Source organism: Notolepis coatsorum (genome assembly GCF_963971535.1).
Source record: "Notolepis coatsorum genome assembly, chromosome: 1".
In the NCBI taxonomy this organism is placed as follows: Eukaryota; Metazoa; Chordata; class Actinopteri; order Aulopiformes; family Paralepididae; genus Notolepis; species Notolepis coatsorum.
The window spans coordinates 209,326,362-209,346,962 of NC_140165.1; the positions used below are offsets into that span (position 1 = coordinate 209,326,362).

The 20,601-nt window shown below is 46.8% G+C and overlaps 1 protein-coding gene across 1 annotated transcript; it reads left to right on the plus strand.

The window, feature by feature from the left end:
• Nucleotides 1-3,225: 3,225 nt before the first annotated feature.
• On the plus strand, nt 3,226-19,997 carry tirap (toll-interleukin 1 receptor (TIR) domain containing adaptor protein; the record flags this gene model as incomplete). The annotated part of the gene is made up of 5 exons (XM_084308800.1): nt 3,226-3,722; nt 4,875-5,005; nt 10,464-11,018; nt 17,624-17,719; nt 19,667-19,997. The coding sequence occupies 5 exons, from the start codon at nt 3,226-3,228 to the stop codon at nt 19,714-19,716; spliced, it is 1,329 nt and encodes a 442-aa protein (XP_084164926.1). The 3' UTR covers nt 19,717-19,997.
• Nucleotides 19,998-20,601: the final 604 nt, after the last annotated feature.

A 20,601-nucleotide genomic window follows, 5' to 3' on the forward strand; every position in this document is an offset into this window, starting at 1 on the left:
TACAACGTTCACTTGTTTACACTTATGATTTGAAATATGCACTTGTATGGCAAATGAGTATTCGTAGGCAAATCAACACTGAATGTCCAATCTCTGGCCACGCAGGGAGTAAGTATACAACCTGGATATTTAGGAAATATAGCGATGGTACTTAAATGATTATAGCTGGATACACTAAGGGGGGGGGGGGGTCCCGCTGGTTGTAAGACAGTAGGAGGGGGGGGTTAGAGAAGCCGCTGGCGGTATCCCATCTGGCCGACGATTTCTTGGGAGAATTCAAAGTCTTGAACACGGTGCCCACAGAACCTCGGTCCGCAGACGAATACAGCTGGACCCTCTGGTGGATGGTAGCTGCCGGTCCACAACGGAGAGACGTGAGGCGACCTCACTGGTGTAGAGCGCCGTCTCACCTGGAGTCCTCTCCGGGGGGTAGTTCCAACACTCCGCAGTGTTGGCCGTTATCCATGGAATAATCAAAGCACCCAAAGCATAATCCAAGCCGTGGAAGGCTCGCCGTCGTCCGGGTAGAGTAATCCAATATACAGGTCCAGTCGCCCTGGCCCGGAGCTCCTCGGATGCAAGCACCACTAGGGGTCTGCCCAGCCTGGTTAAGCGTCCAGATAACGTCAGGAACGATGGGGGTACTGATAACTTTATAACTCTAACCGAACGATGCACCATACATAAATAGACTATTATTAGCTTAATAGAATACGTCCAACTCGAAGGTATAGTGCCAAACTATGACTATTCAACTATTAATCAACACGATATCTCAATGCCTATTCTGAGGCCAAGTAGGCCTTACTACACCACACGTGCGTTGTGGGTGAGGCTTCGCGTCTGTCACTCTGTTGGAGGGTAAAGAACTGAACTAAAAAGAAAGTTCTACTTTACTTGCGCCATATATATATGCGCTATGAACAAATAGTACCATTCGTATTTCGCCAGACGTATTCCTGCGCGGAACCGGGGCCTGCCACGACATGTTGGGCGGCACGATTGAACTTGAACCTAGGGGTATGGCAACCTGGCGCCAGGTTCTCGTCCAATGGTAGAATGAAACTATTATGGGCTGTTTAGTAGACTAAAGGGATATTCAGTGCATATTGTACAAGGAATATACAGGGGATATCAAACGATATACAAACACTATTTAAATATATATATATAAATAAATATATATATATTCGGTTTAATCTGATCCTTCACAACAGTGAGGAAGCAGACCCCTCCACCTATGGACTTTCCCGACTCCTCTGTTCGATCATCGCGGAAGACAGAGAAGGAATCAGACGGGATGATATTTTGATCTGGTGTTGATGGCTTCAACCATGTCTCCGTGAAACATAGGATGTTACAGTCCCTCACGTCCTGTTGGAATCTAATCCTTGCTCTGAGATCATCCATCTTGTTCTAACAAGGCCACTGGCCATGACAATATCCCCTCCAAATTCCTCAGAGACTCAGCAGCCGCCATCACCCCAGTCATCACACACATAATAAACCTCTCCATAAAACAGGGACATGTACCCAAAGACTTCAAAATTGCGAGAGTACCCCCCCTGCACAAAAAGGGCAGCAAATTAGACCCAGACAACTACCGCCCTGTTTCTATTCTTACCTCCATCTCGAAAGTCATGGAAAAAATAGTATACAAACAGGTCGAAAAGTACCTTGTGGAAAAAAATCTAATCTACGAATTCCAATCTGGCTTCAGAACATCCCACTCCACTGACACATGCCTTCTCTATTTGAACGACCACATCAAACAAGAGGTGGACGTGGGCAAATACTGCGGCATGGTCATGCTGGACCTACAAAAGGCCTTCGACACTGTCAATCACTCCACTCTGATTGACGAGCTAAAAGCTATTGGATTTGATAGTTTATCAGTGAGCTGGATGCAATCCTACATGGAGGGGAGAGAACAGATGGTGGAGGTAAACGGTACCCTATCCGCCCCCCCCTCCCAGTGAGCTGTGGTGTTTCACAAGGAAGCATACTAGGACCGCTACTGTTCCTAATTTATGCAAATGACATGTCGTCAGCTTGTGACTGCAACTTGTTCCTGTTCACGGACGACTCAGCCCTGCTGGTCTCTGACAAAAACAAGTTACAGGTTGAAAAAACTCTCAGCTCGGAACTAGGCAGATTCTGCACCTGGCTCGCTGATAACAAACTATCATTACACCTGGGTAAAACAGAGTCCATTCTCTTCGGTTCAAGTAATAAACTCATCAAGACCGACGGCTTCTCAGTTTCAGTGGGTGACAATATTATCACAAGGAAAGATGAAATTACATACCTGGGCCCTCATTCATCAACGTGTCTTACGCACAGATATGTGCTTAACCTGTGCGTACGACCATTTCTAAGCAAAGAGTGGGATTCATCAATTTCAACTTGAACTTGACTTCGTGCTTATGTGTACGCACAGCTCGGAGCACACTTAGCTGACGCCCAGTGGTAGAATATATTATTACAACAAGGAAATGAGCTTCTGTGCATTAGTTTCAACACTGGCATGTTCTGTATGAACCGTAATTCATTATAGTTCATTGTAAAATAGCAACAGTAGTGTAATTATGGTCAAACCCCTATAAATAGCATTTGGAATAATAGATATTTCTCTCAGAATGAATGCAGCATGGTTTATATAGCGTTATCGGAATATACGGGGTGTACTGACTGACTGCGCTCCGCGTAGCTCAACTCGTTATTATTTTGCGCACAGACCGCAGAAACACGGGAACGTTTTGATTATATTTAAAAGGCTTTACGTTAAACGAAACAAGTGGAATTTCGAAGCTGTAAGCAGAATACAAGTCATATGAACACCCACGATATAGTGTTCTTCCCCCTTTTTACTGTATAAGAAAGAATAAAAACGCATTGCAATGACACCAGATAGTGGACAGACTATGTAAATATGATGATGGGATTCAAGTTCGCGTTTTTGTTGATCATAGGCATGCTGTCAGAGTATGATATCTTAATCAAACATTCTAGAACATTTGTCGTCACAGATCATGTCATAATAGTGTTAAGTTCACTTCTACTGCGGCCATTACGGTAATCTGGATAAAGGTGAATGGGCACTGTTGTTGCGCGTCACTGGTTTTGGACTGGAGGAAGGCAGTGGCCACTACGCTGTGGAGCGTGAAATAAACATGAATGAAAGATAACGGTTGTCTTATTTGCGACTTAACATGGTAGCAGAGGATGGCGGCCTCTAACGTTAATAACTACAGGCAGCCGCCTGGACTGGACGAAAAGACGTCTTTTGACAAGTGGAAGAATGAAGTGGAGATGTGGAGTCGGGTGACGGATTTAGCCAAGAAGAAACAAGCGTTGGCTGTTGCTCTATCGTTGACGGGTAGAGCGAGGGATACTGCGTTGGAAATACCTGTCGATGATCTGAATAAGGATGATGGAATGGTAACTTTGATTCGGGAACTTGACAGTGTGTTTTTGAGAGAAGAGAAGGACCGGGCTTACGAAGCCTATTCGGAGTTTGATCAGATTTCGCGAGGAGACGGCGTCTCTATGGTGGACTATATTGTTGATTTTGAACAGAAGTACAACCGGATCAAGAAGTTCGATATGGTTCTACCTGACGCTGTTTTGGCATTCAAACTACTGGATACAGCGGGCCTCGACATCAAAGACAAACAACTGGCGTTGACTGCCTGTGGTAAGCACACCTTTGTTGATATGAAGTCAGGACTGAAACGTATATTTGGAGAAAAAACGGAGAAAAGGGCAGGAGGCATTACTGTGAAGCAAGATGCAGCTTTTTACACAGATCAGAGACGAGAGCAGCAGAGGCGGGAGCAGCCGCGATCTCAAAGTGGACAAGTTAGAGGACCATTCGCAGGCACTAATCCGCTTGATAAATTTGGAAGACGAACGAAGTGTGGGATTTGTCAGAGCACATTCCACTGGGTGAAAGATTGCCCAAACAAGAAAGAATATGTAAAAGTGACGGAAGAAAATGAAGAGCCAGATGAGTGTAATATAACACTTATTTCTAAGGAATCAGATGGAGCAATATTCATGGTTGAGGCTCTGGGAACGGCCGTCATTGATACGGCATGTACACGGACTGTATGTGGTGAAAAATGGCTGGATAACTATGTTGGGGGACTAAATGAGAAACAAGTCAAAAGGTTGGTTAGCACAGAGAGTAGCAAACCTTTTAAGTTTGGGGATGGGCGAGTTGTGCATTCTACAAAAAAGGTCAAGATACCAGCCAAGATAGGAGAAACAAAATGTTATATTGAAACAGAGGTAGTCTCATCTGACATTCCTTTACTGCTCAGTAAAACTTCGCTAAAGAGAGCAGGAGCTGTGTTGAACCTGGAAAACGATACAGCTATAATGTTTCAGAAACCAGTAGCTCTAGAGTTGACTTCATCTGGACACTACTGTCTGAACATACTGGATAAGGAGTCCCCGAGTGAAGCATATGAGAATGTGGTCCTGGCCATCACAGATAATATGACCAGTGTGGAAAAACACAAAGCTTTACTTAAACTTCACAAGCAATTTGGACATGCATCAGTTGATAGGCTAAAGAAGCTGCTGACAAATGCTGGAAACACGGATGATGAATGCACTGCTATTCTAGGGGAAATAGTAGGAAAATGTGAGATATGTCTCAAGTACAGCAAGGCTAAGCCCAAGCCTGCTGTTGGTCTGCCCATGGCCTCCAGGTACAACGAGACTGTGGCAGTTGATCTACATGAGCTAGAACCAAATGTGTGGTACCTACACATTATCGATCACTTCACTCGCTTTAGTGCAGGTAGCATCGTGACCTCAAAGAAGCCAAGTGTGATAGTGAACAATTTTGTGCATTCCTGGATCAGTGTCCATGGTCCACCTGAGCGTCTCTTCACTGACAACGGTGGAGAGTTCAATAATGAGGAAATAAGAGACATGGCGGAGAACTTCAACATCGAGATCAAGACGACTGCTGGCTACAGTCCATGGAGCAATGGTTTGCAGGAACGCCACAACCAATCCCTTACAGAGATACTACTGAAGGTAAAACTTGACAAAGGACTTGACTGGAAAACGGCTCTTGATTGGGCACTCATGGCAAAGAACACAATGCAGAATGTGCATGGCTACAGTCCACATCAGCTGGTGTTTGGACAGAACCCGAACCTTCCCTCTGTGTTTGTTGACCAGCCACCTGCTTTGGAGGGAACTACAATGAGCGCATGGGTGGGAAAGCACATAACAGCATTACATGCAGCAAGGAAAGCTTTTACGGAGGCAGAATGCTCAGAGAGAATCAGACGAGCTCTTCGAAAACAGCTTCGTCCAACAGATGAGAAGTATGAAACGGGAGACAAAGTGTTCTACAAAAGGACAGACTGTGTTGAATGGAAAGGCCCTGGGGTTGTGATAGGGCAAGATGGGGTGGTGATTTTTGTACGTCATGGTGGGACATATGTCAGGGTTCATCAATCTAGGCTGCGAAAAGTGCACCCTGGGGAAAGTAATACTGTGGGCAATGTCGATGTATCTGTTAGTGATAATAATGTGCCTGTTACTGACAATGATATGAATAGTAACAGTGAGGACATGCCCGTTACTGATGGTGACATGAATAATGACGCAGCAGGTGTAGCAAACCAGGATATAGATAACCCTAATGCGATCAATCAAGACGATTATCACCAGACCGGCATAGAGGTGAAAACCGGTATAAAGGTAAAAGCCGGTCAGACAATCAGCTTTGTGGATAATGTAACAGGTGTTTCTCACACAGCTAAAGTGATGGGACGAGCAGGAAAGGCTACAGGAAAAAACAGCAACTGGTACAACCTACAGTACTTAGAACCTTTTGACATCACTGGTACTATGGGGTCAGTTGATCTTACTAAAGTAGACAATTTTCAGGTTAAGCCACTAGATGGTGTAGAACTAGATGGTCTAGAACTATGCTCTGATATGCAGGAAAATGATGTATTAGTAACAGAGGGTGTACCATTTGATAAGGCTAAACAAGATGAAATCAGTAACTGGAGGAAAAATGTGGGTCAAAGACAGGTGTCAACGAGATGGGTGTGTACGCTTAAAGAAACCCCAGATGGTATCATACCTAAAGCACGGCTAGTGGCTAGGGGTTTTGAAGAATTTAACACTCAAGATCTACAGAAGGACTCGCCTACATGCTCATCAGAGTCCCTTAGATTACTCATATCAGTTCTGTGTCAGAAAAAATGGACATTGAACTCTATGGACATAAAGTCAGCTTTTCTTCAAGGAATGGAGCTGTCTCGGGATATACACATCCGCCCTCCTCCTGAGGCTAAAAGTGACGGGACACTGGAAGCTGAAGAAGTGTGTCTATGGACTTGCTGATGCCTCTCTCTACTGGTACAACAGAGTAAAAGCAACGATGATCAAAACAGGGGCCACTATGTCACAAGTTGATCCTGCTGTATTCTACTGGCTTGATGAAAACTGTATTGTGACTGGTGTTCTTGCCTGTCATGTGGATGATTTCATCTGGGGTGGCTCACACACATTTGCCACAACGACCATTCCCCACCTCAAAACTGTTTTCCAGGTGGGACGTGAGGAACAAGACAACTTTCGCTATGTGGGGATGGAACTCTCCACAGTAGGTGGAGAAGTGCTTGTGCAACAGGAGATCTACATAAAGAACCTTCAGCCCATTCTCATAGACCCATCAAGAGCGTTGCACCGTGATGCTCTTCTCACAGAGTGTGAGACTGACAACCTAAGGTCAAAAATAGGACAACTCTTGTGGGTGGCTAGACAGAGTAGGCCAGATATCATGTTCGATACATGTGTCCTTGCAACCAATCTAAAACATGCTACTGTGCAAACTATGCATGAAGCAAATAAGGTAGTACGAAAACTGCAATCAGAACATGTCACCCTGAAGTTTCACAACTTAGGAAAGGAGGACTGTTTGAAGCTTGTTGTTTTCAGCGACGCATCCATGGGAAACCTCCCAGATGGGGGAACACAAGGAGGGCATCTCATCGTTCTGATGGGTGAGAAAGGACGATTCTCTCCAATCTGCTGGAAATCAAAAAGGATCAGAAGAGTGGTTCAGAGCACGCTGGCAGGAGAGACACTAGCCCTGGCTGATGGTATTGATAATGCCATATTTTTGTCCTCTCTCTACTCTGAACTTACTACAGGTATGGTCAAACAGCGCACCCTACCTGTGATGTGTGTTACAGACAACTTCTCCCTTGTGGAGGCTATCAAGTCCACCAAGTCAGTGACTGAGAAACGACTGAGACTGGAAATAAGTGGAATCAAAGAACTTATCCAGGACAAAAGGATCCAACGGATTCTGTGGTCTACTACGAAGGACCAGCTGGCAAACTGTCTGACCAAAAAGGGAGCATCTTCCCTTGTGCTGCTTAAAGCACTGAAGAATGGACAGTGGAAGCTAGATTACTGAATAACTGGTTATGATGACTGAGTTTATTTTTGTTTTGTTTTCTTGAAATATCCTTGCAGTGTATTATTTGTTAAAAAAAAAAGAGTGAGATCTTGTATTATTTGTTTAAAAAAAGAGAGTGAGATCTGATCTTGTATTATTTGTTTAAAAAAGAGAGTGAGATTGTTAAGTTCACTTCTACTGCGGCCATTACGGTAATCTGGATAAAGGTGAATGGGCACTGTTGTTGCGCGTCACTGGTTTTGGACTGGAGGAAGGCAGTGGCCACTACGCTGTGGAGCGTGAAATAAACATGAATGAAAGATAACGGTTGTCTTATTTGCGACTTAACAAATAGAACATAGGCTATGGCATGGTCCATCGTGATATTGTGTAGACTGTTATTACTGTACCGGTACCACCCATTGTGACAACAGCCTTGTGAGTCCCGCACACAAACATGATGGAATTCAAGTTCATGTATTGAAAGGCAGGCTACATCATACATGCAGTGAGATTCATTGTTCTTGTATATGCTCTCGTATTATTGTTTATATAGGCTACCCAATACTGACATCAAAATAGATTGTAGTATGCCTCTAGAAATCATATGCAGCAGGTAGAAAATTGACGGAAAATCCATCGCGATTTGGAATAAAATTGAGGAGAACTTTAATCCCTGGGTATTAATCAAACAACACGGGAAAAGGCAGTCATATTCCAGCACAGTCTTTATTAGTGTTTGCGCTGCCCAGGCAGCAATGGTTAATAGATATCATATCCGACATCACCGTACGTGTACACGTCTGTCAGCCTGTCTCATAACACGCTTCCCTCGGCTTAGTCCATTTTTCCACATTTCATGGGGGTATTCCATTACCGTATATGGTTAATCGGGGCGGTTCTGGTATGCAAATACATAAAACAGTGCACGAGCTCAAACGTAGGATCAAAGTCATATTTATCAAGACAGGTGTGCATAGAACCTGCGTACGCACGTGTGGTAAATCCCGTTTATTTTGTGCGTGCACTGATTCTAAATTCTGTGCTTACGTGTGGAAATAGAACATTTTCTACGCCACGTTGATGAATGAGGGCCCTGGGTTCCATCTTAGAGGCAAATCTTACCTGTGACAAAATGGCATCCAATGTAATCAAAAAAGTCAACCAACGAACTAGATTCCTGTACTGGATCTCCTCTCTGGTAAACAAGAATACCCTGAAGACTCTGGCAGGAGCACTCATTCAAGGGTACTACGACTATGCTTGCACCTCATGGTACCAAAGCACCTCAAAGGCGCAAAAAAACAAAATTACAAACATCACAAAACAAACTGGTCAGACTACTGCTTAACCTTACTCCTAGAACCCACCTCACCCCTGCCCACTTTGACAACCTATGATGGCTTAGAGTAGACGAGTACAGCAACTTGCAATGGGCCTGGTCTACAAGATACACTACACCACTAAGGTACCCATGTACATGTCAAAATACTTCCCAAAGGTCAGTGAATACCATGACCACAACACCAGAGGGAGCTCCACAAATCATGTTAAACCCAGATTCGGCTCAAACAAGGGACTAAACACGTTTCGCAATTATGCCACATCAATGTGGAACGCCCTACCATGATGTTCGCAGATGACATCGCGATCTGTAGTGAGAGTAGGGAGCAGGTGGAAGAGAACCTGGAGAAGTGGAGGCATGCCCTGGAGAGAAGGCGGATGAGGGTGAGCAGAAGCAAGACCGAGTATATGTGTGTGAACGGGAAGGAAGACGGAGGGGTGGTGATGATGCAAGGAGTAGAGGTACCAAAAGTGGACGAGTTTAAGTACTTGGGGTCAACAGTCCAAAGTAATGGGGACTGTGGTAGGGAGGTGAAGAAGAGAGTGCAGGCCGGGTGGTGCGGGTGGAGAAGGATGACGGGGGTGATCTGCGATAGAAGGGTACCAGCAAGAGTAAAGGGAAAGGTCTACAGCACGGTAGTGAGACCAGCTATGCTGTATGGTCTAGAAACAGTGGCGCTGACCAACAAGCAGGTGGCGGAGCTGGAGGTGGCAGAGATGAAGATGTTAAGGTTCTCTCTGGGAGTAACAAGGTTGGACAAAATCGAAAATGTCTACATCAGAGGAACGGCCCATGTTGAGCAGTTCGGGCAGAAAGTGAGAGAAGCAAGACTGAGATGGTTTGGACATGTGCGGAGGAGGGAGGTGGGGTATATCGGGAGGAGGATGCTGGAGATGGAGCTGCCAGGAAAGAGGAGGAGGGGAAGGCCCAAGAGGAGGTTTATGGACACAGTGAAGGAGGACATGCAGGCAGTGGGAGTGACGGAGGACGACACAGATTACAGAAACAGATGGAAACGGATGATCCGCTGTGGCGACCCCTGATGGGAAAAGCCGAAAGAAAAAGAAGAATGTGGAACGCCCTACCCACAGCTGTAAAGGAATGTGAATCACTACCCACTTTCAAAACCACTCTCAAAGAGCACCTACGCAAGACTGCAATTCGAAACTGGCGCCTGTAAATGTCTAAACCCAACCCCCTCCAATGTAGAGTTTCCCCCACCCCGCCTACCCAACCCGCCCCCCCCACTCCACCAACCCAACCACCTCCAATGTACAGTTTCCCACCCCATCTACCCAACCTCCTCCAATGTACAGTATCTTCCCCCTCAAATGTATATTCCCTTTTTAGACTCCTTTTGTACACATAAACAGTACTGTATATTCGTAGATCTGGTATGTCATAAATGTCTAGATGCAACAGTACTGTCTATCTGTATGTCATGTATGTCATATATGTTATGATGAATTGAAAATGGGGGAACCTGATGTAAACAAGACGAAAGTCTTTCTCTGGTCTGCATCCCCTTAACAATTGTGTGTATTGAGCTGTACTGTATTGTACCCATTCTGCACTCTGTTAATAAAGTTTTCAATAAATCAATCAATCAATCAAATCTCCAGCGATCTCACATATAATCAAATATATGGGTAGCTTATCCTTTTCTCATTTCAGGCTGGCTCCGTAAGCTCTTGGTGAATTCAAGAGTTTCCTCGCCACACAGAGACTCGCCACAACAAAGCACAGCGCCTTCATCACCATCTCCATCATCCACTAAACCAGCGCACCAGTCACAATCTGCTCTGAGCTCACAGGTGCGCTGGAGCCTCCAATACGACGTGTGCGTGTGTCACAGCTCTGTGGACGTTGACATCGAAGAGGCCATACGCCTGGTCTCTTTCTTGGAGGCCCCTCCCTGCCGCCTCCGCTGCTTCCTGTGGCAGCGGGACACCACTCCGGGGGCAGCCATCTGTACAGAGCTGTGCCAGGCTGTTCAGAACAGCCACTGTAGGGCTCTGCTCATCACACCGAGCTTCCTGCAGGACGAATGGTGCAGGTACACGATGCACCAAACTCTGTCAGAGGGACCCATGTCCAATCGGATTATTCCCCTGATTCAGGGCCTGTCGCACACCCAGTACCCACTGGAACTGAAGTACTGCTACTACATAGACCTGAGCAAGAACCCTGAGCAAGGTTACACTATGGTCAACAAGACTGTGCTGACGTGTGAGTATCCATAATATTCTATTACATCATCATTACAGAAAGGTGATACTCATTAAATGACGACCGTGGCCAATGAGCTGTGTATATGGCATTGAGCCGTAATGGTAGTGTGGTAGCTACTTTGGTGGCAGAAGTGGGACGGTGGACCATGAGGCCCTCGGAAGCGCGTGTACCCTGCCGTAACTGCTTGTTTTGGTGTTCCCCCTACTACCTTGTCTCTGCCACGATATAAACCTGACCTGGTGGCCTTTGTTACTCTCCTGGCTAGACGTCTCATTTTACTGCGATGGAAGTCACCTACTCCTCCATCTCACTCTATGTGGCTCAGGGATATTTTGCACTTTCTTAAGATGGAGAAAATAAGGGGCGGTCAGGTGGCGTAGCGGAGATTGCGTTCGTCACCAACACCGGAGACGCTAGATTCGCCTGTTCGAATCCAGCTCACAGCTCCGGCGTTGTCACCAGTTTGGCTGGCCGTTCACACTAATACAATTGGCTGTATTAGAGGGTGGGAAAGCTGGCGGGGTGGGTCCGGGTCGTTGTAAACAGCGACTCCTACAGTTAGGTCGGAGCGCCTGCTCAGCGCGGATAGGATCTAAGGGGGGTAGTGTGATCCTTCCACACGTTACACCCTCTCAGTGAGAGTCCGCACTGCCAGGTGAAAAGAAGCGGTTGATTGGCTAGACGTGTGTCGGAGGAAGCACGTGATAGCTTCCACTCTCCCAGACCGACTGTGGGGGGTAAGTGCGCAGCGACCAGGAAGGGGATTGGGAATTGGCATAACGACTAACATTGGGATGGGAGAAAATCGGGGGAAAAAGGAGGGGGAAAAAGATCAAAAAATAAAAAGAAATATGGAGAAAATAAGGTGTGTTATAAGGGGTTCGACAGCTAGATTTGATAAAACATGGGGTTGTTTCTTTACCTATGTTAGGGAACAGGGTTCAATTAACACCCCATAAGCAATACTCACTTTTAACCTAGAATTATCTGGCTGGGTTCCTTTGTCTACATATGTGGTGAGGTGTAACCCGATGTTTACCTTCAATTTTTTTTTAAATGTTTTATTTCTGTCTTCTGTACAATCATTGTCTTGAGGATACAATCAATATCGATAGGTTATGTAGATAACCTAGTTATATTAGTATTGGCTAAGCGTCCCGCTCTGAGCCTTACGAGATACTCCTATCTCCTGTGATACCTAAACCTTACAAAGGAGCCCGGGGAGGACCATGAAGCTGCAGCACAGATGGCCTCCACCGAGGCCCCACCCAGGAGAGCGGCAGAGGCAGCCACCCCACGAGTGGAGTGCGCCCTGACGCCCCCAGGGGGATCCTGCCCAGCCAGCGTGTAGCAGAGGGTAACACCCTCGCACAACCAATGGGACAGGCGCTGCTCCGACAGTGCCTTACCAGCACGAGCCCCACCGTAACAGACAAAAAGCTGGTCGGTAACCCTGAAATCCTGAGTACGGCTGAGGTAAATCCCCAAGCACGGACTGGACATGACAGGTGAAGGCCCGCATCTAACTCACCAGTGTGAGGAGGAGGACGAAACACCTGAACCACAATATCCCGGGAGCGGAAGGAACTCCGGATATTCTTAGGCACGAAAGCAGGATTAGGTCGCAGAGTGACACCGCAATCGGTCCGAAAAGACAGGCACTCTGGATGTACCGAGAGAGCACAGAGCTCACCTACGCGTTTAGCGGAAGTGACAGCCAGAAGGAACGCGGTCCTGAAGGACAGCTGTCCCAACGGCGCCCGCTCGAGCGGCTCAAACGGGGCCAAGGACAACCGACCGAGGACCAATTGAAGATCCCAAGTCGGAGCCAAGGAGCGTTGCACCGGCTTAACGCGTCGAGCGCCAAGCAGGAAACGCTTCACAAGAGGGTGGCTGAACAAGACATCCCCTCAAACCCCTCATGATAGGAGGATATAGCTGCTGCATATACCCTCACCGTCGAAGCCGACAGTCTATCAAGGAGAGACTGGAGGTAACTAAGGACAGCAACCAGGGGGCAGGAGACTGAGTCCTGGCCCCCCGCCTTACACCACACTTGGAACATACGTCATCTGCCCGCGTAAGCGCGACAGTGGAGGGAGCATGCGCATTCCAGATGGTAACACCATCAGGATCAAGAACCTGCGCCCCTCAACGTACCCGTCCCAACAACTGACCTAACAGATGTATGGGGAAGAATCCCTGGCGGCACGGCATCGGTCCCAGACCTGCCTGGCCATGTCCAGACGCAATCCTCACCCGTCAGGATGAGGGCCGCCCCGCGACAGTACACCTGCACCCACATTCTCCCCGGGGATGTGGGGAGCCCTTAGGCCGCGCAGATGGAGGACGCCCATAGCCAGCCGCCCATAGCCTGGTGCAGACAGGGGGAGCGCACTCCTCCCTGTCTGTCGATACACGACACTGACGTCGTATCGTCCGTCCTGATCAACACCATTTGTGGACCAGAAGGACCGCTTTCAACACCAACACATTGAACGTAGCGCAGACCGGGCAGCATGGTTTGCCAGCTGCCCCCTACTGCGTTGGCCCGACGCATCACCAGCGAGGGAGGCGTCGGTGAAAACGCGACGTGAGACAGCGCCGTAACCGTCCTAGGACGGAACCTCCCGAGCGTGTTGACAACACGCTCTGAGATGGATGCCCATAGCCCTCCAACCGTTGACTGGGAAGAGGAATACTCTACATCCAGTCTACAGCAACCCCAGGCTGGTAGAGACCTGCCTGGTACGAGACCTGACGATCCACCTTGACCGCGAAGGACCAGAACGTCATCAGGGCAGAACACTCCGTAACCCCGGATGACGCAGAGGCCCCAGTGCGGCCTCCACGCACTTGGTGAAGATGCGGGGAGCCAGAGAAAACCGAACGGCAGCCTCTGGTACTCATACGCTAACCCTGCAAAGGAAGCGTAGGTAAGCCCTAGGATGGAAGATCGGGGATGCGCATACGCATCCTACAGGTCTATGGAGGAGAACCAGACCCCCACCTGACAGTGTTCAACAGGTAGGAGACGATCCAAAAAATGCTGAACCTTCCCATGGGACAGGTCCAGCCTGGGTCTTACACCCCTCCCTCCCGACTTCTCGGGCAGAGAACACCGGGAGGAGAATGCCACGACGATGGCTTGCTTCGTCCACAGAGATTGGATCTCGTCGACCAGAGCTGTCCCTGCTGGAGACCCCGACAACAGGGTCTGTACCAAACCTGAAAACGGGTGGGGTTGTGTAAACACAAGTCCCCGCCTCACCATTCTCTCCATCTACCTCGACATATGGTACTGCCGTAGTCATATGTGACGACACTCCCAACGCACCCGCCGTCACGTGGCGCAGGTCCGCCAGGAACTGTAGATAGTTGGCCCGGTCCCCCCCGCTGTGCGAAGACAACCCTGGAATCGTGCGAGGAGCGCGTTCCGTGTCGGAACACCTGACCCTGACACCACCCACGAGGCAATCGCACCCAAGGGGGAACCCCGACAGAAAAGGGCCTGTCTGATACGGGGGGCTTCCGATCAAAAAAGCTCCCCCACTGAACACCCCTCAGAACATGCTGAAGGAGTTGTTCTGCAGCCGGACATGCAAGGTGTAAGGCCCCCATGGGTTCCTACACACCGTAGCCCTGCAGTGATATCACTACCACCCCAAACCATGTGAGCTGCGACCACTTGCCAATATTCCAGGAGTGGGAGCACCAACATGATACCTGGCCTGGCGAAGGCGAGGCCGGGGAAGCCCGCACTGTGTGCCTCAAAAGGTTCCGAGCCCCCCTGCTGACAACACTTAAGTTGACAGACGTAACACCAGGCTCAACCAACATAGTTCAAGGTGTGGGAGCCGCTTGACAGCACAACATTCTCACGGACAGACCCAGGCTCAGCCATCAACTGGGTGTCAGCCCCTGTCTCCATGAGAAGCGAAGAATGGGGCCGCATACGCTTCAAGAAGGTTCGCGGCCCGCAGCCAAAGGAACACACCCAGAGCCCCGCTTCTGAGGGTAACAGAAAGCGGACTGAGCGGGGAGCGGGCTGCTCGCGGCAAAATGACGACGGAGTGGTTTACCAACACCAAAATCACCCAAAATGGCCGATCCCTCGGCCGCCAAGACTGTCGGCCTCGCGATACCCTGTCGATTCTCCAACCAGGGCACCACTGGCGGGGGAAACATGGCCGCCTGTCGAGGGCCCCGTCATCGCCGCTGACGAGGCCGTGCTCTCTCTTCTTCTGGCTGCGCGGTGTGAGGCGGTGTAGGGCCTAGGACAATACCGCCCGCGCTCCAGCAGAAGACCAAAATCCCCTGCGGAGAGGGGAACCCTGAGCGGTTATAGCTTGCGGCTGGGTCAAAGCTAATAACGTCAACAACCTTGCGCGATGTGTCGACGTCGGCCGGCCCTCAAGGCCCCTCCACCAGACACCATTTCTTTAATAGAAAAAACACCAATTCGAACACAGTTCTAATCGTTGCCAATTCCATACCGTGGCGGTACAAGCCTTAACAGCCCACCAGCCACTCGCCAGGCCGACCCATGGTGTCGGCCGGGCGGGGCATTGTTTCAATATATCAAAAACAAAGGACTGACGTTAACATGGAGCACCAGTGGTGATTGCAAACAGCACCCTCCACTGTGGTGTGGACCATGAAAAGGTTAAATGAAGAGCTAAACCACAAAAACTGTAGAATGAGCAAACCCATACACACAAAGTTTAAGGGGAGACGGACCAGACCCGTCTTCATTCAAAATATTCACAACAGAACACCAGCCCTAGTTTAGCCCATTTACCAAAAAAAGGTAAACAAAGCCCTCCCCCCGCACTACTCCCCCAGTATACCGATTGACCGTCAGTATGAATGGTTTGAGAGGAGAGAAAGCTGTAGCAAGACAGACCTTCTCATAGCAGAGTGACAAAATGAAACAATAGCCCCCTACACAGGGCCGCCCCAGGAGATGGGGGGCCTCGCGTCTAAAAACGCACAGGGCCTCACATTTCTCCCAAGCGGCCCTGCCCTTATACTACTGCAGCCTAACGCCAGGCAATGTGGAACCCAAGACAACAATTGCCTGTGCACAGACACTCAACATGTTTACCATGTCGGCTGGACCCATAGCCCCACTACCCGACGCCAACCCAGATGGGAACACCGTTCAACAAACCCCGCCGGAACACAAGGTAATACCTGGCTAGAACCTAGCCACGACCTACCCCGTTGTCAACCCATTTACCCGAAAAAGGTAAATAGAACTCAAAACCCCACAACAGCTACCGACTGACCTTCATTGATGAACCGGGCAAGAGGCGGGAGAGTGACAACATCTCACGGCGGAGACATTAAAACAGCATAGCAATTAGCAGTAGTGATAGCATGCGGCAGTAGCGATAGCATGTTAGCATAGCTTTAGATGTTTTAGCAGCACGCCCAAGACAGCTTGGAAACCGTTCCCTGCAGAGAACGTTCACCAAACCATCTTGCCCCTGGCGCCAACACACAACAAGGTTGTGTTAACAACACAAACCAGCATTACTAACACTAATACCCATGCCTGAAGACACAGGGCCTACCTGAGTACAAGCTGGCCCGACAGCCAGCCTTGTACAGCTGAACCTCGATGTGCAGTCATCAAACGAGGAACATCACAGGCCCGTCGTGTCGCCGAAAACATGCGTCGAAGATGCCAGGGGCCAGCAACCTCCGGTAAGCTTCCAACATCATTAATCTTCCTTAATCTTTTCATTCCGCTAGCTCGTATGGTGCACGCATCCAATACGCTGGGACGAAAATAGAGGAAGGGTGTTTCATGACCAGGGTCATGGTTATATGGGCGGTGCCACCATAAGGGGCGGGGCCCCATACAGGTGGGGTGCATGTGTTTTTGTTCGTGGGAGATACATTAGGTATCACAGGAGATAGGAGTATCTCGTAAGGCTCAGAGCGGGACGCGATGCAATACGAAATATAACTGTCCAATTGGCTATATGTCAGAACTAATTATATATATATTTATTTGTTGTGGTGTATTCGCTGTAGTCTACGTTCAATAGATATTTTGACTACTTATAGGTAAATAATGTGCAATATGTCTAGCATATATGTGTACAGTTTGACCTACTGCTCATTTTGTATTGCCATACAAATAAACAACGTTTTGAAGAGGAAGCACGGGTGGCGTGAGGGAGCTGATAGGCTGAAGCGCAGGGAATTGCTTCCAGAAGGAGGGGCGTAGTGTAACAACAACCATAGATATATATCACTAGATGACTCACCCGCGCTGCTGGCCAACGGAGACCGACGTTGCCACATGGCGGCCATCTTGCGTGGGTGGAGCACGCCCACTCATAACATGCATGAATATGGTGCGTACTATTGAAATAACCATAGCTTGCTCAATTTTCAACCGTTTGGTTTGTTAAAAACGTCAGAGATGTAGTTAGCATACTGCATACTTAGAATGGACTTTGATATAAAAAAATTATTTTTATTTAAAAGAAACATTTCCAAGCCACGTTAATAACATTTGTAATAAACCAAACCATTTGTAAATCCGTCAAAATTTCAGCGAGTTAAGAGTATTTTTGTTTGTGCAGATCATCACATTAAAGCAGTGGTCCACTCAAGCAAGATGGCCGCCGGTGAACTACGTGGGAGACTCCGCCTTGAGCCATCTAGTGTATATATCTATGGTAACAACCACCGATGCTTAGACTTGCTACTGTAGCTCTTGGTTAGCCTCCTCTTCCGGCCGTGCGGTCGGTCGGTGGACCGCAAATGACATCATGTCATAAATCAATCTCTCCAGACTGTTTGACAAAAGTATATGTTTTTTCAAACATATTCAAGTATAAACATCATAACCATGTCACAACAGCATTTATAATGTATATTATCATCAATATGTTAGTTTAGGAATAGGTTAAAGTGTTATTAGATAGATTTAACTTTTCGATTTGGTCTGTTTATTTCGTGAGAGGCGACCATTTTGGAAATTTTTAACCATGGGAATTGTAGTTTTTTGTGGCCATTTTGTAGAGGACAGCACTATCTCTGGATCAGCGTTGGAATTTTTCAGAACTACACTCCCTGAAAGCCTCTATGGGGTTTCAAGCTTCATAATTCTGTATGAATTTTTTTAATAACTCTTATTATTCGGGATAATAAACCACAAAACGTAACGTTATTGACAAATATTGAAGCGCAGTTAGTTTCTCTTCCCTATTTTTAGCATGCAGCAACAATTAGATTTGAAATTAGTTTCAAAACGGTTGCACCCTGATCAAAATAAAAAAGTACAGTAGATTACAGTAGATTTCATTATCTGTTCTTATGCACGCCTGGTGATACTAAATCCAAATTGAACTCAGCGATTTGAAAGATAATATTATGTACTGTATATATAAATGTGCGAATTGGCTATAATAAAGTAATTTATAAGCCTGCTATTCTATATTCTATAATAATATTGCATTGGTCCGGATGGGAGAATTCAGTACTGTATCTACAGAACATTCTGTTTAATCATCTTCGCTTTATTCATTTCCTTCGATTTTTTTACACATGATCTCAAGAAGGTACTGAACGAGATGGCAGTTCTTCATGTCTGGTCATTATTAGCATGGTGTTATTCACTGTCAAAGATGCAAAGAAAAATCATAATTCATATTCTCCTTTGTTTCATCACAATTTAAGTAAGCCTAGTAATAGAGACAATATTTCTGACACTGGGAATACATTCACTGAGGTCCATAGATGTCCCTAGATACCAAGAATATGCAAATAGACCTTGTAGAAGTGGAGCAATATTCCATTTACTTAGGTATGTACTTTAGGCAAATTTCTTGAAAATTGGCTCCGGGCTTAAGAGGTTAACACGGAACGGCCCACATGTGGGCCCTCTTGAGGACGATTTGCCCACCGGCGCAACGCGCCACTTTGCCGACCTCTAGCGGGTGTGTATATAGAATTAAAGCCCTATTTGTTGCCTGTCGATTGGCGTTTAAGGCGACAAAATCCGTTCAGCGGTTCTCGAGTTACATGCCGAAATGTGAGGCGTGCGCCAAAGTACACGGCAGAGTCAGATTACCACCCCCGACTCCCGGGGCTCTAGCTCCATCAATCATTTGGCAAAAATTATTGGACAGGGTTGTAGCCAATGATTGTGGTTTTCCAATGATACCCCACGTGGGGATCTGCGAATCAGGGATATAGGTGAAAAGTCACAAGCGAAAACAGGAAGAGAAAAAAAGCACCGAATGCATTCGATTCCCGGCTGCTCCCTGAATTTGCTGCAGTAGGGAAGGCATTACACACCATGAGAATATTATTAATAGCAGTATTGTTTATTTTACCTTTTAATTAACGAGACAAGCCAGTTAAGAACAGATTTGTATTTATGTATATATATCGGCCAGGCAAGATACCTCTTGTGGGTCAGGGGTTAAAGGGGTTTATAATAAATAAAAAAGAATTAAGAGAATTCCATTTAAATTAGCTTTTAATCTACTTACTGATAGTGAAACTGGTCCTCTGTGAAATGTGTTGAATAAGAGCAAAGAGCCAGCTGTCTGTGACTGGCTGCCAATATTGATGGCAAGCAACTGTTAACATTCTCTTTTCTTTTTTTCCTTTTAAAGACCTCGAGGCCATGGTTAAAAAGAATGACACACAACTGGAACATGAGTAGCTCTAGCAACGGATTGTAGGGGAGGACAGCTGCTCACAAGAAACAAACTGGTGTCAAATGGCGCAACATCTGAGCCTTCACTTTCACTTACAGTGACAGAGGAGACGGAGATACTGTAACAGATTCACAGAACTTTGTTGGAAGCCCCACTGTCACCTACCCAAGATCCCACTTTGGGTCGCGACCCGTAGTTTGAGAACCGCTGCCCTACATCATGAAACTCCTGAAAACGTACAGGATTTACCGAATCTGCATTATAACATCTCCCAAATGCACATACATGAGACAGATACTACATTTTCCTTAAATTTCTGACTTACAATATTGACATTTAAATGGAACCATTTAAGATAAAGTTCAAGTTAAATAAAGTTTGAAAATGCAACTACATTTTTGTCAGTAAGTTACTTATGTAATTATTTTTATTGTAAAGAAACGCCCACTTGCGGTCATAAGCAGTAGCCTATCGGTTAAATGTTTTAAGCTGATGATTTGTTACATCCCTACATGATGTAGGACAGCACTATCTCTGGATCAGCGTTGGAATTTTTCAGAACTACACTTCCTGAAAGCCTCTATGGGGTTTCAAGCTTCATAATTCTGTATGCATTTTTTTAATAACTCTTATTATTCGGGATAATAAACCACAAAACGTAACGTTATTGACAAATATTGAAGCGCAGTTAGTTTCTCTTCCCTATTTTTAGCATGCAGCAACAATTAGATTTGAAATTAGTTTCAAAACGGTTGCACCCTGATCAAAATAAAAAAGTACAGTAGATTACAGTAGATTTCATTATCTGTTCTTATGCACGCCTGGTGATACTAAATCCAAATTGAACTCGGCGATTTGAAAGATAATATTATGTACTGTATATATAAATG